Source organism: Microcaecilia unicolor, chromosome 6, assembly GCF_901765095.1.
Source record: "Microcaecilia unicolor chromosome 6, aMicUni1.1, whole genome shotgun sequence".
Classification (NCBI taxonomy): domain Eukaryota; kingdom Metazoa; phylum Chordata; class Amphibia; order Gymnophiona; family Siphonopidae; genus Microcaecilia; species Microcaecilia unicolor.
The window spans coordinates 41,676,004-41,699,901 of NC_044036.1; the positions used below are offsets into that span (position 1 = coordinate 41,676,004).

The following is a 23,898-nucleotide window of genomic DNA, read 5'->3' on the forward strand; positions in this document are numbered from 1 at the left end:
AAGTGGGAGTCTGTTACTAAAGATTAGAGCTGTACCGAATATTCGGATTTGAATTCATTTGGGCCCGAATAGTGCACCAAATATATTATTCATATTCAGCCGAATAGCGATTTAAATTTGAATATGAGTAATACTTGCACTATAAAAGCGAATGCCCATTTGGTTTTAATTCTGTCCTGCGATCCCTTTGTATTTCCGGTTCCTTAGTTGACTGGAGATCTGGCAGCGACTGCTAAGATGTTTAAGAAAGCGTCTTACTGTTCAGCAGTTTCTTCAGCTCCTGCTTCCGCAAGATATGGAACACTCCCTCCTTCACTTCCAGCTGCATGACCCATACAGCTGCGCGTCACAACGCTCTGAGCCAATGAAGGAGAGAAAGGAAGGACTGCCCTCTCCAGTGTTGTTGGCACATAGCTCGAGGATGTACAACTGCTGCGCCAGTGAGATTAGAGGGAGTGGCCCTGCCTCTCTGTCCTTCATTGGCTCAGAGCGTTGATGTGCAGCTATATGGTCCAATGGCTCAGAGTGTTTTTATTTATAAGCGTTTAAACATATTGGATAAATATATGCACCAGGTTAACGGTGTTATCTTTGAATTGTCATTAATAAAAACTGTTGAACCTTAAACTAAAAGGGAGGGCGGGGGGAGGGGGTGTCTAGGGATAAAAGAAGAAAATGATTTGATGTATGTGGACGGATTACAAGTTGTCTGTTGTATTAGTAAGGTTATTTGCTGGGCATGATGTATATATGTTTTATATAATACGTCAATAAACAGATTTAAACATAAACATATTGGATAAAAAAGGCCTGGTATGGAAAAAAAAGTTATGGTTATGGACGAAGATTTGAGCAAAGCGATCTGCAGCATGTGCAGAGCAATGATTTCGGTTGGTGTCGGCCAGTCTAACAATTTGACTATATCTGCTTTCAACAACCACTTCAAGCACAAACATCAGGAGGAATTTAAATCTGTGTTGGTGACGTGTGATGCAATGCCCATCTAAAGCCCAGTCAGGAAAAACGAAGACCAACAGTGTAAGAGATTTGATTTTGAACAAAAACAGTAAGTGATAGCCTAGAGACCCAAAAGATTTACGAAGGTATTGGTGAGATGATAGCTGTAGATATCCAGCCTTTCTCTGTTATTGAGGACATTGGCTTCCAGAAGTTAGCAGCTTTAGAACCTAAGTATAAATTGCTATCAAAGAAGTATTTTTCAGAAAGGGTCATCCTGTCACCGTGTGAATGAGGTACTGATAAGTCAAACATATCATCTCTCATGCCTGGTTGTTGGACATCGGAAAACACAACTGAATTGGATTAGTGATTATCACTGGATTAGTGATTATTTTCAGCAACAGTTTGCTGTATTGCATTGTGAGTTTTTTCATGGTAGTCACACTGGAGCTTGTCTAGCAGGAGCTGAGTTGGAAATACAAAAAGGAACATTGAGAAAAGCCGAGTCCATGTTGTCTTACAAGACAATGGAGCCAACATAACTAAAGTTCTGAAGGACATTTTGCTAATGTTTCCTTATTCTCACAGGTTTGTCGTGTTATTAATTCATATGACCAGAAAACTGGTATGCTTTAAACATTCAAATGCCACCACATCTTGTCTACATGTATTGAGCTTGAATTGGGTCTGCCTCATTATCAGCTGCTAGCTGATATAGTGACTAGATGAAACTCAACATTTTATATGTTGGAACGTTTGGTTTGCTTGAAATGGATAATGTTAAGGGACTAAATATGCAGCAGTGGTCATTGATGAGCAGTGTGATAACTCTGAAGCTATTTGAACAACTATTTCGCAAAGTAATCAAGTTGTCATCTACAGTTTCTGTAGTTTTGCCTGCTGTAAGGTCTTTGCTCCTATACATGAATAACTTGTCTGATGGAATAAAGAAAATGCTGTCAGATACAGTAAAATCTGTGAATTAACTTTTCATGATGACTTTCTTATTGTTGTTACTTACACTGACCCAAGGTTTAAATTGTAGATGGTAACTGATGACCTAAAACGAATGTTGGCAAAATTGAAATAGCTGATGGTGCCATGTAAAGTGGCTGTACTGCTGTCCTCCTGTAGGGTCTTGGGATGGAGGAGGCAGAAAAAGGTAGTGTATGTAAAGCCCTTTTTTTTTGTGGCTGTAGTGAACTCACAGTGTACCCTAGTTCTTGTGCTCTAGATCTTTTCCTCCAAATAGTATTTGGTTCTTGTAGTTCTGTGCTCTAAATGCATGATTTTTTAGTGTGTCTTATTATTTTTATTATAGCACAATTCTCAAACCTTGGACCATTCCATTTAAAAAATATTTATAATATTTTCCATCTTCCTTCTCTTGTTATATTTTTGCTGATTTTCATGTTATTTGCAAATGGTACAATTTCCTTTTTAGTCCTTGCATATAAAGACTTGGACAGGGACTAGGCTTAGCTATAGTTCTTGTGCCCCCAGTCCTCTTCGTGACTTCCCCATTGTCACATTTTTCTGAATCCTTTTGTTTAATCAACTTACTGCCCATTTTCGTTTCCAGCTTGTTCATCATCTACTAGTTAACACATTAACTCTTACGAGATTGGGAAACTGGGCATCCAAATGGCAGATGACGAAACGTTTAAGTGATACATGTGAGAAAGAGGAACCCAATGTATAGCTATGTGATGCAAGATTCCACATTAGGAGTCGCCGACCAGGAAAAGGATCTACGTGTCATCGTTGACAATATGTTGAAACCCTCTGCTCAGTGTGCAGTGGTGGCAAAGAAAACAAATATAATGTTAGGTATTATTAATGTTATAATGCCTTTGTATCACTGATGGTGTGACCGCACCTTGAATACTGTGTGGAATCTTTTTCCTCACATCTCAAAAAAGATAATAGTGGAATTTAGAAAATGTACAGAGAAGAGCAATGAAAATGATAAAGGTTATGAGATAACTTCCCTATGAGGAAAGGCTAAAGTGACTAGAGCTCTTCAGCTTGGAGAAAAGACAGCTGAGGGGAGATATGATAGAGGAGTGAAGTGGAAGAGGTAGATATGAATCGCCTGTTTTACTCTTTCCAAAAATACTAGGACTAGGGGACATGCAATGAAGCTACAAAGTAGTAAATTTAAAACAAATCGGTGAAAATTACTCAACATACAATTAAACTCATTGCCAGAGAATGTGGTAAAAGCAGTTAGGGTTTAAAAACGTTTGGATATTTTCCTAAAAGAAAAGCCATAAGCCATTATTAAGATGGACTTGGTAAAATCCACTGCTTATTTCTAGGATAATTAGAATAAAATGTATTGTCCTGTTTTGGGATCTTGCCAGGTACTTGTGACCTAGATTGGCCACTGTTGGGAACATGGTACTGGGCTTGGTGGACCTTCGGTCTGTGCCAGTATGGCAACGCTTATGTTCTTATATAGTGTCAAAGGCTACAGCCCCCTGATATTCTGCTCTGTTCACTTCATCAAATAATTAAAAATTTGCTTGCAGAGATCTTGTAAAACTATTCCCTCTACCAATACCTGATCATCTGCTTCTCCAGCCAGATTTACTAGTTAACACATTGACCCATTATTCTCTGTATGTTTAATGCATCCATTAATCCAACTGGTTATTTCATTGAAAAATATTTTTGCCTTGATCTTGGTAATCATTAACATAGCAAACCATTTGTCTGTAGGATATATCAGTAAGAGTCCTGTAGATGATGGATGTAGTCAGATTTGATTTTACCAAATTTATTTTGTCTTTGTTTGAATTTTAATTCCCACCTTTTCACTAGTAGTTCAAGGCAAGTTATATTCAGGTATGCTAGGTATTTTCCTGTTGCTAGAGGGCTTATAATCACTTTTTTTTTTTTTTTTGTAATTTGAGGCAATGGAGGGTGGATTAACTTGTTCGAGGTTACAAGGATCATTGGGGAATTTGAACTCTGGTTTCCTCAGGTCACTCTTTGCTAGCTACTCCTCCATTCTGCTCTCTCTCACTTGCATTTTTTCAGAATGTTATGATCAGAATATTTTGGCTGTCTCTCATAGGAAAGGTGCATTTTCCTTATAAGTATACAACCTTCAAAAATTTTATTTTGTCAACAACTTTTATAATTATTCTGTTGCGGGTACTCATTCAAAAATAGCCTTTAAAAACCCGTACTGTTTGGTTTAAATACTGTAGGGGGCTATATTCGTCATCGCACCCACAAAAATATGTTTTCCGTCTCGTCCTGCAGATCAGTCCAAAGACCTGAGGGTTATGCCCATCTACCAGCAGGTGGAGATGGAGAATGCCAGAGCTCTGCCATGTAGTCCACTATGCAGTAGCCTCACTTCCAGTATTCTCTGTCTCTAGAGGTGGATAGGCATAATCTGTGCAGCTCTCTGGTGCTGGCTCCTGACCTGTTTTGACCAACACTTCAGAATGGAGACCTTGAGGTCTGTCATCACATTGGTTCAGCCCGGAGAATTTCTTACCTCTCGATCTGAGGCGTACTCTCACATTCCGATTTGGCTGCCTCATCAGCGTTTTCTTCGCTTTTTTTTACTCGTTTCGTGCTACGTACGAAACCCTGACCCATTGGTTCAAGGGATAACTTAGCGTTTTCTTCGCTTTTTAGTACTCTGGGAGCATTTTCTGTTCCAGGTGATGCCTTTGGTCTGACGATGGCCCCAAGGATCTTCTCCAAGGTGATGGTGGTAGTCGCAGCCTTCTTGCGGCAAGAAGGCATCATGTGCACTCATAGCTGGATGATTGGCTAATTGGAGCATCCTCTCTTTAGGAGAGTGAGCAGGCGATTGCCAGAGTGATTGGTCTGCTGCAGTTGGTGGGTTGGGTTGTCGACTTCAACTTCACCGAGAGTTGTTTGATCCCTTCTCAGTGTCGCAGAGTAGTTCTCGATACTGGGAAGGGCAGAGCCCTGCTCCCAAGGTCACGGCAGCTGAAGATCCGGTTGCAGGTGTTAACCTTGCTCAAGTTTATTAAGGAGTTTGCTATCCTGCCTATCAAAGTTTGTGTCCAGGCGGCTTAGGTATTAAACATATAGCGAGAAGGATTAGGGTATGAATATAATAACAGCACATGAAACATATGGGGGAAAAAGGGAAGAACTACAATGTTGATAGGATAGATGAAAGGAAAAAGAAAATGAGGTGCTGCAGGCTTTGAATTTATTCAGGTTCTGCTCCACCTCCTGACTCCTTGAGCAGGTTGTGAGCATGATGGCTTCTACTCCGGATGTTCTTCAGTGGGCAAGATTCCACATTTGTCCGCTTCAGATGGTGTTTCTCAGTTGCTGTTCCCCCATGTTTGGAGACTATCATGGCTGGCCCAGGTGAGGCTCGGTGCTCGCTGGTGGCTGTGCCTGGTGAGGGGGGGGGGTCTCCCTGGTGATGCTGGACTGGGGTAGTGACTACTGGCTGGGGAGTTCATTGTAGGGGCTAGATGCTCAGGGCCTATGGTCTTCAGTGGAAGCAACATGGCTAATATACTGCTTGGAGTTGAGAGCCATCAGGTTTGCAGTCATTCTTGATCCTTATACAAGGCAAAGCAGTTCGGGTTCTTTCGGACAATGCAACGGTGGCCGCATATGTCACCAGGCAGGGTTGCACGAAGAGTGCTGCTTTGGCTCAGGAATCGAGTCTTCTCTGCTAGTGGGCGCCATCATTTTAGTTCTCGTTGCATCGCACATAGTGGGAGTGCTGAATGTGCAGACAGATTACCCCAGCAGGAACCTACCAGATCTGGGGGAGTGGGAGCTCTCTATCGAATCATGTCAGAGGGTAACATCCCAGTGGGGAGTTCCTGTTCTGGACTTGAAGGCCACAAACAAAACACCGAAGCACCCCAATCCTTCAGCAGAAGGAGGGAGTTTGGGTCAGAGGCTGTAGATGCTCTGCTTCAGTCCTGCCTGGTCGAATGTCCCTTACCTCAACGCAAGCGGTGTCCTCGGGCTGCACGGGGTCCCATCGACATGCATACTTGACTGGCACTGCCCTGAGCCATGTATGTGTAGTTCTTCTCTGGGTTTGTTCAGAGAGTGGTGGTTGCAGGCTCCTTAATTGCTTTGCTTCCATGCACCTGTGTCTGCTCTCTCTCTCTGCCTGGCTTCCAGGCTCCTTGCCTTGCTTCCACCCACCTGTGTCTGCTCTCCCTCTGCCTGGCTTCCCTTGCTTCTCTCCTATTGGTCTTCCGGTTCCTCCTTCACCTGCTCTTGTCCTATGGCTGTTCTCCTTCTTCCTGCTGGTTCCTGCTGATGTCAGATGCCAGCATTTTATCAGCTGAGCTCTTCCTTGGCATCATGCTTTGGCTTCTACTTTGGTAGGTGTTACTTGCTCAGTAGTATGTTTCTTATCTACTTGTCCCACGGTGCTGACTTTGCCTGTACCTGGATTACTCTGTTGCCTGCTGCCTGCCTACTGACTTTGCCTGTGCCTGGATCACTCTCTTGACCTGCTGCCTGCCTACTGACAGGAGAGTGTGTGTGAGTGTATCAGTCAAAACTAATGAGAACAAAATCATCATCAGATAAGAACTAATTTTTCCTTCCATGTCACCCTTCAAAATCAATTCAAAGACCTGCGGGATGTAACAAAGTAGGGCAGGACACTGCAATCCCTGCAGAAAGGACCAAGGCCCCAAAGGCCGAGTCAGTCCAGGCCAACACATCCAATCTGTAATGCTTCACAAAGGTGTGAGCAGAGGATCAACTGGCTGATCGACAAATTTCATCAATAGAGATTGATTGCGCTCTTGTGGAATGTGCCTTCATATTCAGTGGAAAAGATCGCCCAGCTATCAAGTACACAGAAGAGATGGCCTCCTTAAGCCACTTCGCAATGGTAGCCTTAGTTGCTCTTCTTGCAGCCAGCAAACAGCACAAAAAATGGTCTGATCTCCTGAACTTGTTGGTATCTAAGAAGAATTGTTCAAACATCCAAACACTGGAGGAAACGAAACTCCTCTGGGTAATCCTCCCTGTGAAAGAAGGGGAGAGAAACTGGCAGATTTAAATGGAAAACTGAAACCACCTTTGGCAGAAAACAGACACCTGGGTGGGACCAAAATGGCGTCCCTAAGGAAGGACGTAGTAAGCAACTCTGGATGTTTCCTTGTTATGGGGAAAAACAAAGAAGTACAGGACTTTCCCTCAGAGACCCAGCAAGCTTCTCCCTACAGGCAGACAACTATCCCAGAACTGCTTACTGTTTTTTCTGAACTCCCACGATCCAGCTTTATTGGGGCATTAAAAGCAACATCCTTAAGTGAGCTTGATACGATGCTGAGCCCTGTGCCACCGGTAGCTCCACCTCCTCCAGTAACGGCATCTTCAGCTCGGGATTTGCAGCTACAGCTGTCACAGTTGGCTACTCAACTACAGAGGGGAATTGCAGATCAAATGAAGAGACACAGGGAAGTTCAAACACTCGGTGAGAAGATTTCTCTGACCCTGAATGTAACAAGAACAATGGTAGCTCCGGAAACATCAAATTCTGCCCAGGTACAGGAGCATGTTCTGAGGCCTTCATTGTTGGTATCTTTGTTAACCAGGCCAGATAATTGTTACCCTTGGTTCTTTATGGGACGCAGTTATTTTGCTTCATCAGTCTATTGTAATTTGACTGCTGTTGTGACTACAACTGAGATTGCCACTAATGTTGGAAGTGTGCAGATTAGATTGGATAAAATTGAGGTTGAGGCTACTACCTTACAAAAGCTTTGGTGAAGATAAAACGCTAACCGCAAGGAAACGAGAGGTTTTGGAGAATGCTCAGAGATATATCTTAATTTGCATTTTTACAATTTTCCAAGACACCTGATTTTATCCTCTACAGGTTTATTGAAGAAATATATGGAAGAGGTAATGCATAACTCCATTCTCTAAAGTATATTATATTTCAGCAAAAAACTTACCTTTAAGAGCTCAGAATGCTTCTGGGGAAATTAAAGAGTTGACTCAATACAGTTTGGATTTAATTGGGCTCTTGAAGATGTCAAGATCTGAGGCAGTGAGTCAAGCAATCCTCATGGTTATTTTTGTATTCCCTCAGGATCAGTCTATGGCTTGACAACATCCGCATATCATGGCCTCCTGGGCCAATCCGGAGCATCTAGAATCACTGGGCCCCTGTGCAGTGCAATCCTCTTGAATATCTTGCTGATCTTTGGCCATGGAACGAAATCAGAGGAGGGAGTCTGTGTCAGACTTGAGTTCTTGTACCAAGTAGAGTGCTGCTGAGCCCGGTACTCAGACCAGGTTCTGCTTGGCAGCTAGACAACCCTGGGTTTCACCTGCGCTGACTGCCGTTCCCTAGAGGTTGAGCCCCTAGGTGCGGGTGGCCTGCAGAGCTTACGAGACGGAGCTGGAAGCGGGGTGGTGAACGTATCGGCCAGGCAGGCAAGAGAGTGATCCAGGTACAGGCAAAGTCAACAGGCAAGCAGCAGGCAGGGGAGTAATTCAGGTACAGGCAATGTCAATAGGCAAACAGGCAAGAGGGTAATCCAGTTACAGGCAAAGTCAGTAAGCAGGCAGCAAGGCAAGAGGGTAATCCAGGTACAGGCAAAGTCAGTAAGCAGGCAGCGGGTCAAGAGAGTAATCCAGGTACAGGCAGAGTCAGTAGGCATTTCTGAATGGAGACTCTGCAGTCCGTGGTGGCAGCGGTGTGGCTGAGAGAGTTTCTGATGGCCCTAGACCTCAAAGAGGCCTCTTTGCAGATCTCTATTTGGCCTCCACATTAGTGGTTCCTGTGTTTTGCCATTCTGGGGTGCCATTTTCAATTTAGGGCTTTGTTCTGGCTTCTGCTTCCCGCACCTTCTCCAGGGTCATGGTGATGGTGGGAGCCTTTCTCCAGAAGGAGGGCATCAGAATGCATCCCTGTCTCGACAAGTGGCTGACCTGAGCGGACTCGGAGCAGGAGAGTCGCAGGGCCATGGCCCAGATCATTGCACTTTTGCAGTCCTTGGGCTGGGTCATCAATTGTTCCAAGAGTCCCCTCATTCCTTCTCGGACCTTGAATTACCTGGGGATTCGATTCGACACAGCTCAGAGTTGAGTCTTCTTGCTGGAAGAGAGAAGGGCCAAGTTAGAGTTGGGTGCGCAACCTGCTGCAGTTATCGAGTCCCTGAGCCTGGAACTACTTTCAGGTGTTGCGCTCGATGGCGGCCACTTGGAAGGTAGTTCCGTGGACAAGAGCTCACATGCGCTCTCTGCAACATTCTCTTGTTGAGCAGATGGTCTCCGGTTTCCCAGAAGTATCAGCCGCACCTTCCATGGCTTCCTCAGGCTCGTCAGAGCATGAGCTGGTGGCTTCGCGAGGACACCCTGCTGAAAGGGATGGCATCGTCCCCACAGTAGCTTGTAGCGATAAGGGATGCCAACCTATGAGGTTGGAGAGCTCATTGTCTTCACTGTGCTGTGGTAAATGCTCTGCGAGTTTTTCAGGACATGTTGACGGGCTAGGTTATTCGTGCTCTGTCAGAAACTACAACGGCGGTGGTGTACATCAGTCGGCGGGGGGTGGGGGGGGGGGGGTCTCAGAGTCTGGCCCTGGCTGCCGAGGCATGTTATCTGATGATGTGGGCCGAAGCTCATGTTCTTTGTCTGTTGGTGGTGCACATAGCAGGGCATTTCAATGTGCAGGTGGATTTCCTCAGCTGTCATCTGCTGGATTTAGTGGAATGGGAACTGACTGCGGAGGTGTTTCTCCTGATTTGCCAGAGGTGGGAGACACCAGACATTAAACAGGATGCCAAGGTATCCACCACCTTCAGCAGAAGGAAGGAGTTCAGATTGGCAGGACTGGTCGCTCTCCTGCAGCCCTGGCTGGAGGAGGCGCTGCTTTTCGTTTTTACTCCGTTGCCGTTAATTGGTCAGGTGCTCCACAAGATTGAGCGCCATCGAGGCTGGGTCATTCTGGTGGCGCCAGATTGGCCCTGGTGTCCTTGGTATGCAGATTTGATTTGTCTTCTGATAAAAGCAACTTTTCGGCTTCTGGCCAGCCTCGACCTCCTGCACCAGAGCCCATTGCTGATGGAGGATCCCTCCTGCTTTGGTCTTATGGCCTGGCTCTTGAGAGGTCACGATTGAGAAAGAAGAGCTATTCCAATACAGTGATAGTTACCTTGTGTACTCAGAAGTGGCCTACTTAGACAGTGTATGCTTGAGTGTGGCGAACCTTTTAGGCGTGGTGTGCAGACCACACTTGGTCACCACTTAAAGCCTCAGTTCCACAGCTTCTGGCCTTCTTGCAGGATGGTTTACAGAAGTGTCTGACTTACAATTCGCTTCGTGTTCCGGTGGGAACTCTCTGACCTGCTACAAGGGGTGCATGTCAGGCTCTTCTTTGGCCTCTCATCTGGATTTGGGCCGTTTTCCACAAGATGTGCTTCATCTTTGTCCTTCACTTCGTTGGCTGTGTCCGCACTGGAACCTCTATTTAGTTCTTTGGGCCCTGTAGAGGGCTCCCTTTGAGACTTTGAGGAGGGCTTCAGACAAGGATCTCATTCTGAAGGCGGTGTTATTTGTGGCTATTGCATCAGTGTATAGGGTCTCTGAGATTCAAGCCTTGTTGTGCCGGGATCCTTTTCTTCAATTTTCAGAGTTGGGGAGGGTCACATTGCGTATGGTGCCTTTTTTGTTTTTACCGAAAGTGATCTCAGCTTTTCATATCAGTAAGCCTCCTTTTCTTCCCTCCTTTCGGGAGGAGGACTTTCCGGCAGAACATCTCGAACTCTTAGATGTTCGAAGTGGGTTCTCCTTCGTTATATACAGATGTCTAATGATTTCCGGCAGTCTGATCATTTGTTTGTGCTTCTAGGCCAGCCTTGGTGGGGTGAAGCGGCATCTAGGCCGACTATAACCTGATGGATGAAGGAAACAATCTCTTCATCGTATATTTTGGAAGGCTGCTCCCCACTGGAGGCGCTGCAGGCTCATTCCACAAGAGGGCAGGCAATGTCGTGGGTGGAAACGGGTGGCCTCTCCCTGGACCAAGATCTGTAAGGTGGCTACTTGGGCGTCTTTGCATTCTTTTTGAAAACACTATAGAGTAGACAGGGCCGCTTTCTTGGATGCTTCCTTTGGCGTGGTGGTTTTGTCTAGTGGAGTGGTGGCTTCCCACCCTGGTTAGGGACTGCTTTGGTACATACCATCAGTTTCTGGATTCATCTGCTTCAGAGGCTAAGGAAGTACCTGCTGATAATTTTCTTTCCTTTACTCGCAGCAGATGAATCCAGAATCCTTCCCCTGTTCAGCCGTGTTCTTTGCGTTGTATGGTTTTCCTTTGTTCTCTTTTCTTATAAAAAAAAAAGGGACTAGAAGAAGTTAAAACAGACTAAAACGCAGTGTGACACCTGTTTATTTTGTTATGACTTATTGGTAAGGAAGGCTTCCGGATTCTTTTTGCCTGATTCTGGTTTGTAATGAGAGAGATACTGAGTGAAAGAGGGGCTGGCCATCTGGTACCACTGCCTTCAGTTTGGTAATCTCTATCTCCACCTGCTGGTAGATGGACACAACCCATCGGTTTCTGGGTTCATCTGATGTGAGTAAAGGAAAGAAAATTATCAGCAGGTAAGGCATAATTTTACCTTCTCAGGTCTGGCAGTCCATTCTAGAAACCTCACAATCTTCCTCCGCTTTAGAAGTGTTTCCGTTAGTTTATTCACCACAGAAGTCAGACTAATTACCAACCTCCTAATTTGTTACCCAGAGATTTTCCATTTTTTGGAGGTAGTTTTCATGGGAAAGGATCACCAAACGAGGTCTTCCAGCTGGATGACAATGAAATTTTAAGATCAAATAAAGTTCATTATATTACTCATGTATTTAAGGCTCCTTTTACAATGGTACAGTAGTGATTACCGTGTGTCGAATGCGACAAAATCCATAGGAATTGAAGGACTGTGTTGCATTTGTTTGGCGCTGTGCTAATCACTACCATGGCTTTGTAAAAGGAGCCCTTAGCTTTTTTTTTTTTATCCAATCACTGGGTAGTAGATTCTTGGCATAGAGTATGAAATGTCTTTAACTAGCAACAAAACCCTGCAGGATAGGGACAGCTTTTCTGTAGTTCCTAATGCAGAAAAAAACATCTCTAATTATTATTCTTTACATTAGCCATCTGATTTCTTGCAGTGTTGAGAACCAGTATAAACCCCTAGGGAATATTTGCTGATTAAGACCTATGGTAAGGAACAGTATTTTTTATTCATGTGATATGTGACAGCTGTTCACCTGTGTAACAAGAGAATGGCATCCTATGTAACTAGGAATACACCTGTTCCAGCACACACAGGCAGGAGGGAATTTTGCTCTCATTCTGAAAAGCATTCCTGTCTAATTGGTGCTGCTTTCTTTTTTTTTTTTTTTTTTTTGTAGTAGACCCTGTGGAGTAAGTAGGACTTTTGCAACCACTCATGGTTTCTATATCTTGATGTCTTGCTTCCCTAAGATATAAAAGTGTAATTAAATGAGATTAAAGTTATAGCCAGTTATTCCAGTTTGGATTTATGTTGCCCAAAATTGTACAGGCTACATTTTCTTGCTACATACCATTGAATTTGTTATAAATAAAATGCATTATTGTGCACACTTGAGATGGTTGGGTAGGGTAAATACAGTTAGCAAAACAGCATATTGTATTTAAGCATGTAATCTGCGTGGTGCTGGTAATTAAATGTAAGTGAATATTTACTTACTATTGTAATATGTTTGTTTTTCAGGAGGTCCATGATCTGTTGAAAGACTATGAATTAAAATACTGTTATGTGGATAGAAATAAAAGAACAGGTAAGTAATTTCTAAATTCTAGTATCTCTGACTTTTAAAGTGAATCTTGAGAGAGAAGTCATTAAGATGAGACTTGTATGAGGTGGCTACCCTAGCTCAGCAATAGCTTACTACTAATTTTTTTTTTACACCTCCTTCTAGAATGTAGTAAATAAGGCTTCTGATTTAAGATGATAACCAGTAAAGGCTGATGAAATTACCCCTGATACAAAAAAGTGTTTTAGATAAACACTGGAAAAGTATACTTCTGTAGTATTCTCTCACCCCCACCTCCCCTGATTTATATTGTATTCTCCACTCAATGTGTGTTTCTTTTTCTAAGATTACTCTTCTGGAGTGACATGAATATACATATTTGATTCAACTAGAAAGGGAATTTAGGAATAGTGCTTATAGTGCAAAAGCACCAGTGAACATTTTGTACCCTCATAGAATCCCTAATAAGCTGGAAAATAAAATACTTACATTTACAATTCCTTGTCTGTTCCATTCTAGTCCAAGCAAGTGGGTTGTAACACCTTTCCAACCAGCAGATGATGGTAGAGAAAACGGAATTATTCCAATGATGTTGCCAGTATTCAGGGTGATGCTGGCTGTGTAGACGCAATACAGATACTCTGTTTGAGGTGTTATTGAGGTACCTGACTCGTGGTGTAAATTCAGGAAAACAAATGGGGTCCCAGACAAGACTAACATTAGTAACTCTGGTGTCAGGTGCAGATGTAGTCCCCTTATCCTTGGATCCAAGCCCACTGTGCCAAAATAATGGAAGGAACTACCTCCACACCCAAGTATTATAAAAATAGGGTATTATTTTATTTGCAATAGCAGCAAATAATATAAGGAAGACAGGAATAAAGACAAAGATAATCCCATTACAAAGTAGCTTAGAGTAAATGTCCATTAATCCCTAACCAGACTCTGAAGTACAAAGAGTCACTCCAACCCCAGAGCACTAATATAAAGATACATAGCACATAATCTGATGCAGTCCTTCAGATGTCATCATGTCCCTCAGATGTCATCTGATCCAGTTCAGGTCTGCTCCTCAGGGGAAGATGTTAGCACAGCAGCTGCTTACTGATAAAGAGCTCCCTTTATAGAGAAATCAGAAGCTATATCTGTACTACTGACATACTTTCTGTCCTTGGAGTAACATAAACAAGTACAAGTTGACCAGCCACAGTGTCTCCAAGAGTCCTGCGTTGACGTCCGTTCTGATAACAGCCTAATTGTCCTGGAACATCGTGACCTTAGCAGCAGCTTCCAAGTATATTAAAGAAGAGTTGTTGTGCTTCTGTTAGACTTGATGTCTCCACATTGTTCTAGAGACGTTATAGATGAAATGTCTGAGTTCGCATACATATTGTAATCAGGTTATTATTGCTGGATTGCCATGTATGTAGGTACATGGATTGCTGGGCATAGTGCTCATAGTTCTTGCTTTGTTCATAATAGCTGGAATTATCCAGTATTTCTTTACTTCCAGCAGATGGTAGTTAACTGTGAGTCCTGACTGCCCAGGCCTCAGCTTGGTATCTGGGCCTGTGAGGTCAAGTTCTTGGGCCAGGAGCTCCTGGGTCCTAGATTCAAGTTGTAGCTTCTCATTGAACACTGATGTAATGTCCTCCTAAGCCCCAGGCCCCTGTCCTTGGATGTGAGCTTGGTGTGGCTATGAGGGGTCTATGTTATGGGGTCGGGAAGGGACTTAAAATCCCACATCTTCCTATGAGCTCACTGCAGTGCCAAAAAAAAAAAAAAAAGAGCAGTTGGCCTCTCTCCTTCTCTCTTTTGATTGGAGCCAGGAGATAAAGTTAACAAAATAAATAAAATTAAATAAAAAATGAAAGCAAAAAGCATGAGGAGAGAGTCACTGGGAGGTGTGTGTCAGGGCTGGAAATAGGGTGGCCTTGACAAAACTGTTTGGGTAGGGGGAGGGACACCTCTCTGGGACTGGGGAGGTCCTGGAAGAGACAAGTGGTGCAGGTGTGCTGGATCAAACCACCGTGATTCAGGCAGACAGGTGGTGCGGCTTAGTACAGCTGCCGGATTCATGTGCCCCATTTGTGATGGAAAACTAGCCATTTCAGTTGATTGTTCTGGTGCAGAGGTGCTCCATGTGATGTCTGTGTGGCTGCCGCCTTAGGCTGTTTATGTGGGAACCATAACTATCATTCACCATTTCTTATGGTTTCAGGACATTAAGAGGCAGCAGCAGCTTTCACTAGGGGAGTCGGTGGATTCTTCCTTCTCCCTGTGGCTGGGGTGCAGATATGCAGCTGAGGACCCCCAGGACTGAGGAGTGCTCTCCTGTCTTGGGAAGGACAGTGCAAGGGGGGCCCGAGATACCATGCCACCCCCTTTCCACCATTGGGACCTTAAAGAAGACCGGGAGGGAGGATCTCTCCAACTTGGGAGACTTCCTGGATGGAAAGGAGATTTCTCAGAGAAGGAGGAGGACTCTCCTGCAGTCTACTTATTCATAAGCCCGGAGTCTGTCTCTCCCCCCCCCCCCACCCCCCCTCTAAAGAGCCCATGAAGTCCTTGGATGTAGATCCCATTGTGAAGGGACTGCAGGGCATTCCCTTTTTCTGTTCATTGTCTTCTGACCCAGGCTTTCCTAGCCAAATGGCAGAATTTAGAGGTGCTGCTTAAGGGGGTGAAGCTTGTGTCTAGGGCTATATTGTAAGTCTTGGGAAGGGGTCTTTGGCAGCTGTCCATGGACACCCTTATTGTTATAAAGAAGACCATACCCTGATGGAGGGAGGTGCAGCACTTGACGCACAAAGAGGGAAAATGGAACAGCTGCTAAGCAATATCTCTGCCTTTGCTCTGCTGATTCAGCTGATAATCTGTGGGGGGCTATATGTCTGCACCCTGGTGCGCTGATTGCATCAGCTCCCGGAATCACCTGAGGTGGCGTACCTGAGATTGGGAGCTTTTTAGCAGATGCCTTTTACAAGGCGACTTGGGTCTCATCTGGGACAGCAGCTTCTGTGGTGGTAGCCTGTAGGTGGCTCTATCTGTACCATTAGATGGCTGACACAGCTTCAGAATCGTGCCTCAGTAGGTTGCTGTTTAATGGCCATCGCCTGTTTTGGAGATAACCTTGAGAAGCTGGTTGAAGATCTGGGGAAAGGCCTAAGCTTCGGTGTCCCTTGGAAGATTGGCCCTGGTCAGTGCCCACCCAGGTGGGAGTTGGCTGTGGTCTAAGGACAGGGGTCAGTTCTCTTCAAATAGGAACTACTACTACTACTACTTAACATTTATAAAGCGCTACCAGGGTTACGCAGCGCTGTACAATTTAACACAGAGGACAGTCCCTACTCGAAGGAACTTACAATCTAAAGGACAAAAAAGTATAGTCAATCAAAATGGGGCAGTCTAGATTTCCTGAATAGATGAATAATGGTTAGGTGCCGAAAGCGACATTGAAGAGGTGGGCTTTGAGCAAGGATTTGAAGATGGGCAGGGAGGGGGCTTGGCGTATGGGCTCAGGGAGTTTATTCCAAGCATAGGGTGAGGCGAGGTAGAAAGGGCGGAGCCTGGAGTTGGCGGTGGTGGAGAAGGGTACTGAGAGGAGGGATTTGTCCTGTGAGCGGAGGTTACGGGTAGGAGCGTAAGAGGAGATGAGGGTAGGGAGGTAATGAGGGGCTGCAGATTGAGTGCATTTGTAGGTTAATAAGAGAAGCTTGAATTGTATGCGGTACCTGATCGGAAGCCAGTGAAGTGACTTGAGGAGAGGGTTGATATGAGCATATCGGTCTAGGCGGAAGATAAGACGCGCAGCAGAGTTCTGAACGGATTGAAGGGGGGATAGATGGTTAAGTGGGAGGCCAGTGAGGGGTAGGTTGCAGTAGTCAAGGCGAGAGGTAATGAGAGAGTGGATGAGAGTACGGGTGGCGTGCTCAGAGAGGAAAGGGCGAATTTTGCTGATGTTATAGAGAAAGAAGCGACAGGTCTTGGCTGTCTGCTGGATATGCGCAGAGAAGGAGAGGGAGGAGTCGAAGATGACTCCGAGGTTGCGGGCAGATGAGACGGGGAGGATGAGGGTGTTCTCGACTGAAATAGAGAGTGGAGGGAGAGGAGAAGTGGGTTTGGGTGGAAAGATAATGAGTTCGGTCTTGGCCATGTTCAGTTTCAGGTGGCGGTTGGACATCCAGGCAGCAATGTCGGATAAGCAGGCAGATACTTTGGCCTGGGTTTCCGCCGTGATGTGTGGTGTGGAGAGATAAAGCTGGGTGTCGTCAGCATAAAGATGATATTGGAAACCATGAGATGAGATCAGCGAGCCCAGGGAAGAGGTGTAGATTGAGAAAAGAAGGGGTCCAAGGACAGATCCCTGAGGAACACCAACAGAGAGCGGGATGGGGGTAGAGGAAGATCCATGAGAATGTACTCTGAAGGTACGGTGGGAGAGAGAAGAGGAGAACCAGGAGAGGACAGAGCCCTGGAATCCAAATGAGGATAGTGCGGCAAGGAGTAGATTATGATTGACAGTGTCAAAAGCGGCGGATAGGTCGAGGAGGATGAAGATGGAGTAGTGACCTTTGGATTTTGCAAGGAACAGGTCATTACAGACTTTAGTGAGTGCCATTTCTGTCGAGTGTAGAGGGCGACAACCAGATTGTAGCGGATCGAGGATGGCATGAGAGGAGAGAAAATCAAGGCAGCGGCTGTGAATGGCGCGCGTTCAAGTATCTTGGAGAGGAAGGGTAGGAGGGAGATGGGGTGGTAGTTGGAAGGACAGGTAGGGTCTAGTGATGGTTTTTTGAGGAGTGGTGTGACTACAGCATGCTTGAAGGTGTCAGGAACAGTTGCAGTGGAGAGAGAGAGGTTGAGGATATGAAAAATGGGGGGGTGACAGTAGGAGAGATGGTGTTTAGTAAGTTGGTGGGGATGGGATCAGAGGAGCAGGTGGTGCATTTCGAGGAGGAAAGAAGATGGGCGGTATCAGGAAAAGAGGAGAAGGAGGCCTGGGTTGGTTGGTTGAGGGAGTGGATTAAAGGGTGAAGAGGAGGAGGAGGTGGCTTGATAGTGAATTCGAGGTTGATCTTCTGCATCTTGTCGCGGAAGTAGTCAGCCAGTGATTGAGGAGAGAGTGGGGGTGGGGTGGGAGCGGAGGGCACTTTGAGGAGGGAGTTGAGGGTGGCGAAGAGACGACGAGGGTTGGAGTCGAGAGAATTAGTCAATTGGGTGTAATAGTCCTGTTTGGCAAGGAATAGGGAGGACTGGAAGGAGGATAGCATGAATTTGTAATGAATGAAGTCGGTATGGGTGTGAGATTTCCTCCAGAGGTGTTCAGCAGATCGGGCACAGGAGCGAAGGTATCGGATTCAAGGTGTCAGCCAGGGCTGGGGATTAGTATGCCTTGTGGGATGGGGGATGGATGGTGCAAGGGTGTCCAGAGCAGAGGAGAGAGTGGCGTTGTAAGCAGAGACAGCCTTGTCGACAGACTTGGAGGACATGATGGAAGGGAGGAGATTAGAGATACTAGAGGATAAGGTGGGAGGGGCGACAGCCTGGAGATTCCTGAAAGTAGTGGTTAATGTTGGGCGGGACTGAGGGGGGAGGGTGATGAAATGTGAAGGTGATCAGTTGATGATTGGAGAGAGGAAGTGCAGAGGCGCAGAATTTGCAGGGTGAGCAGGTAGAGGAGAGGACGAGGTCAAGACAATGGCCAGATTGGTGAGTAGGGGTGGTGGAGCTCAGCTGGAGGTTGAAGGAGGATGTCAGAGTGAGGAACTGAGAAGCGTAAGAGTCGGATGGGTCATCAGCGTGTATGTTAAAGTCCCCAAGAATGATGGACGGAGATGAGGGTTCAAGAAAAACGGAGAGCCAGGCATCGATGTCGGTAAGGAAGTAAGAGAGGGACTTATCAGGGGGGCAGTAAATGACTGCAACTCTGAGTGCCAGCAGGTAGAATAGACGGATGGAGTGAACTTCAAAGGATGAGAAGCAGTGAGATTGCAGTAGGAGGAGGAGTTGAAAACTACAGGAGGGCGAAAGTAGAAACCCGACGCCTCCTCCGCGGCCAACTGGGCGGGGAGTGTGGGAGAAGAGAGAACCTCCATGGCATAGGGCCACGATTGAGGCAGAGTCGTCAGGGTTAGGGCGAGCAGTTGAAGGGAATGGGAGATGGAGATCATGGGTGAAGGAAAGTTTGTTGGAGACCGAGCGGGCATTCCATAGGGCACACGAGGAGGGGGGGAGGAGGGGAATAGAGATGAGATTGGAGATATCCCAGAATCGTTTGCATGGATAGGACGAGGACACGTGTGGAGGACCAGGATTGGGACTAATGTCCCCAGCGGAGAGCAGGAGAAGGAGTAAGAGAGTACGGAGAAGAGTAGGAGAGGTACGACGACAGCGACGCAGGTGAGATGTACCCAGATAGAAAGGAGATGGATGAATAGAAGGAAGGAAATGTTTAAGGTTGAGAGCTGAGAAAAAGGAAGAGGAAAAAAGAGATGGTGAGATGACGAATACAGGTGGTGGAAATTGTGTTCCTGCAGTGTACAGTGGTTTAAGATGGAGAAACAAATTAGGAAGGGACAGTGCCAAGAAGAAAAAGTGTACTGGAGCCATAAGTAGTAACTGGGAGAAAAATAGATGTAAAGAGAAAAATGCCTGGAGGCCCTGAGTGGATCGGAGTGGACTTGGGAGTCACCCCGGAGAAGGCTGTAAAGGATATGCAGATGAGCTGCAAGTCCTCCACAGCACCTGAAAGGCGGCCAGTGGTAGAGCTGGGCACCTCTCAGCTGAGGAAGGCTTACCAGGGGTTAGGCCGAAGCCAGCATTCCTCCCCCTGAGGGTCGCCTGGCCCTCAGGGGGAGAGGAAACTGGGGCTGCCTCTGCAGGGGGGTTGGGTTCAGAGATGGGATGTTTTCAGTGGGCAAGGAGGCTGTGGGACTCTGAGGTTGCCCTTGCCCTCAGACTCTTTAAGGGGCTCCAGTGAAAGTCAGCCGTGCCTCTCTATGGTGGGGAGGGGAGACTTTCCCTATTTCACCTCAAGTGGGCCAGTATCACTTCTGAGAAATAGTTCTTGGGGTGGTGGTGAGACGGGGGATGTCCTGGCATTGGAGAAGATGATTTCTGATGCTTTTATGATATTACCTTGCTGATCAGATGTCAAAAGAGCAGTGGTCCAGCTCACCCTGGAGCATTTGTTGTGTTTGGGAGCCATGGAGCTGGGACAGCCGTGGAACAGGGCCAGGGTGGTATTCAATCTATTTTATGGTTTCCAAGAAGGGGGTGCCTTCAGGCCCATTCTGGATCTCAAGGGGGTCAATTTATTCCTTACGGGTTCCGCATTCCGGATGGAGATGCTGTGGTCTGTGATTGCCTCAGTGAGACCAAGGGTGTTCCTTACTAGTCTGGGTCTGACAGAGGAGTATCTCCAGATACCCATCTGGACCCCCCCCCACAAGTGCTTCTTCCGTTTATGCATCCAGATATGGCAGTTTCAGTTCTGCACTCTTCCCTTTGGGTTGGCTATAGCTCCCTCGTACCTTCTCCAGGGTCATGGTGGTGGTCTTGGCACACCTCTGTATGCAGGGAATTTTGGTGCTCTCATATCTGGATGATTGGTTGGTCTGAGCAGACTCTGTGAAGTTTGCCAGATTGTGCTCCTGGAATGCCTAGGTTGGGTGGTTAAATGATCCCAAATGCCAACTGGTACCCCAGGCTGGGAGTACTTTTCTGCCAGAGGAGCTTATGAGGAAACTGCAAGCCCAGAACTCCACCCTCTGTTTATAGGAGACTCCTCAAATCTGGGATTACATTCAGTTGCTGGGATTTGTGTCGGCTACCCTGGAAATGGTTCCTTGGGCATGGGCTTATATGTATTCACTGCAGCAGGCTCTGCTGTCACATTGGGCACTTCTGTCCCAGGATCTTGAAGCCTAGCTTTCCCTTTTGGTTCTGGTACAGCATGGCTTGGGACAATCCACACCACTTGCTTAAGGGAATCCCTTGGACTTGGGGAAAGGCACAGCTTGCCCTGGGATTGGTACATTAAATGTTGCTACTAATTGTGTTTCTGCCAAGTTCTTGTGACCTGGATTAGCCTGCTTTTTTTTAATTGACTGACGCAGTTTGTGACTACTGCTAGACCCCTGATGCATGTGGTTTCACCGAAACATCTACTGTGTCAGGTCTGATCAATAAAATGTTTGAGTTGACTCCCCCACTCTTGAAGGTTCCTTGTACTTTTTGTGTTTTTTCGCTGTTTCTAGTTTGCGGTCACTTATTCTGTAATTGGTATTTGTGTTCTGTGTGCATGGTCAAGACTGGGTATTAGCTTGAATTTTATATGTAGCAGTCTGTAGTAGTTTGGCTTAATTAGTTTTCCCAGTAGATATATTGATGTTTTAGGACCCGCTGTAATATTTAGAACACTGGCTTTTCCTAGGTATGGTGCTTGTTTGGGGAGTTAGGGCAGCATTATAGATGTGCTATATGACCTGAGTGACTTTTTTGTAGAGTAGTATAAATTTCACAATATGCCTGGTATTAAGAAGATTGATGTTGTGTTAGTGAAATCACATCAGGATCAGAAATGTCTTTGTGTGGTGAGTTTTACAGGGGGAAAAATGGTGCTGCCTAGAGAATTATTCAGGGACGGGACCCGTGATAATTGGCGGTAAATCCACGGTATCAAAAATAAAACTTTACTGTGTTTGTCTTTTATAGACATTTTAAGTGCATCCATAAATCAGCACAGAACTGGGCAATGGTTAGACAAGTCCACCAACAATGCAGATAAATTCCTTTCTCTGCTCCATACTTCATACAGGATGCTGTTGATTACTTCAGACTATTTACCCACCCAGGGTGCATATATAGTTTCTGTAGCATCACACAATACCACACTTTCTGCCAAGTCCTGCATTATACACCAGGGGAATTTCTAGAGGGAGGTGAGAGGACTTGGCAGAAAGTCCTCTCCTCCCCTCACCTCCCTCTAGAAATTCTCCTGGTGTATAATGCAGTGCTAAATCTGTATAGAACAAATGGAACCAAACAAACTTAGTAGTGCTTAGACGGCATCTCCAGTAATTCGGAAGCAAAGCCAGAGCTGGGCAGACTTCTGCGGTCTGTGTCCTGATCATGGTCAGACAGATTTGGATGGGCTGGAGTTGGGGCTTCGATGACAAGCTTCAGTAGTTGGAGAACAAGGCCACTGCAAGGCAGATTTCTATGGTCTATGCCCTAAAAATAACAAAGAGAAATCAAGATCAAGGATTCGTATATAGTATTGCATCATACCTTATGCTATGAGTTTATCTTGTTGGGCAGATTGGATGGAGAGTACAGGTCTTTATCTGCCATCATCTACTATGTTACTATTATAGTTCATGAGCCCACTTCTGTATTGTGTGTTGAAAATGGGGCTTTTGATACTTTTTCAAAATATTCTCCATAATACCATCCTATTAATCTCTTAAGTGGTTCATCTTGCGGCCAGTATTGAGCAAATTCTAAAGTAGTCCAAATTTGTGGGATAATGTCAGAGTTTTATGCTAATACCACAAGCTCAAGGACAAGATTCAAAAGTGCAGGGTTTGCTCATTCAAATTACAAAAATTAACCCAGGAATGTTAATCATTTACAAACATCAGAAATGTTGCTTATCTGTACATACAACTCGCAAGAGAAATTTTTTTGGGATCCTCAGAATCACCGGCATACTCAAAGCATAATTAACTTCTCTTAGTGCTAGAGTTGCCCTTCCTCACCGGTCCCAGGTTTTATATGAAAACATATTTTAATATGGAAAACTTGCAATGAAGCAGTATCATGCTTTCAATTACTTATCTTGAAACTGCTATTCAAACGCTGCTCAAAATTGTCGGCAATGAAGCCGGATCTGCTGCCAACATGGCCAAGTTGGCCGTCTGCTTGGAAAACCCAAAAAGCTCAATGAAAATCCAATTTAAAACAGTCAAGCAGCATATCTTTTCAATCATGTAAAGTACTCATGGATACATAGCAACTCTCTTCATGAGCAGCCAAAATGGTGACAGTATCTGACTGATGCTAGAGAGGTGTGGTAGCTTTGTTAGTCCACTTTTAAAGGTAATCATTAGAAATAAAACATGGAAAATAAGATGATACCTTTTTTATTGGACATAACAATACATTTCTTGATTAGCTTTTGAAGGTTGCCCTTCTTCGTCAGATTGGAAATAAGCAAATGTTGGTAGATGACAGTATATATAAGTGAAACATCAAAGCATTTCAGTGACAGTCTAACAGAATGAGGGTGGATAGGTGAGAGACAGGAAGAGGCGGGTGGATGAGGGACAGGGAGATATGCATGGAGATAGGAGGGTGACAAAGCAGTACAATTTTATGGTTTATAATGGGATAGAAAACCCACATCTTTAAGTCCTGTCTGGTGGCTGTCAAAATATTTAATCATTCTGACTTCAAAGGTCTTGTGGTCCTGTATTGTTTTAAAGTTCCCTTTCAGGATTCTTACCATGAAATCACTGGTACAGTGTTCTGGTTTTTGTAAAGTGCTGCGCACAGGTGACATCCTGATTGGCACTAGCATTTTTCATATGGTGTCTATGTAAATTACATCTCTTCTTTAGCATCTGACTTGTTTCTCCAATGTAGCAGCCTTCATTGCATTTTTTACACTGAATGATATATACCACATTAGAAGATGTGCACGTGAAAGATTCCTTAATGTTGAATATTTTTCCTTTGTGAATGACCGTGGGGTCCTGTGAAATGTTTTGGCATAGTTTGCAGCTGGATATATTTCAAGGATGTGTGCCATTCTCTTCTTTTTGAGTCTGTGTTGGGAGCTTACTTCTAATTAGCTTGTGTTTTAAGTTGGGTGGCTGTCAGAAGGCCAGCACTGGTGGGGATTGGAATATCTCAGTAATTCATCCTCCTGGAGTAGAGGCTGTAGATCTTTTATGATTTTTCTTAATTTTTCCAGCTCTGGGTTGTATGTCACTATAAGGGAGATTCTGTTTGTGACTTTTTTTTCTTTGTACTGTAGCAGATTTCCCCTGGGTGTTTTGAGGGAGGAGGCAATATTCTTGGAGATTATTTTGGGGTTGTAGCCTTTCTGTTCGAAGGATGCAGTCAGGA

General features: G+C 45.2%; 1 protein-coding gene across 1 annotated transcript in view; it reads left to right on the forward strand.

Annotated features, from left to right (window-relative positions):
* RAVER2 (ribonucleoprotein, PTB binding 2) overlaps nt 1–23,898 on the forward strand; it is a 130,626-nt gene that overhangs the window by 15,135 nt on the left and 91,593 nt on the right. The window contains exon 2 of the mRNA XM_030205895.1: nt 12,720–12,786. Coding sequence (XP_030061755.1) covers nt 12,720–12,786 — 67 coding nt within the window. The remainder of the gene's footprint in view (nt 1–12,719; nt 12,787–23,898) is intronic.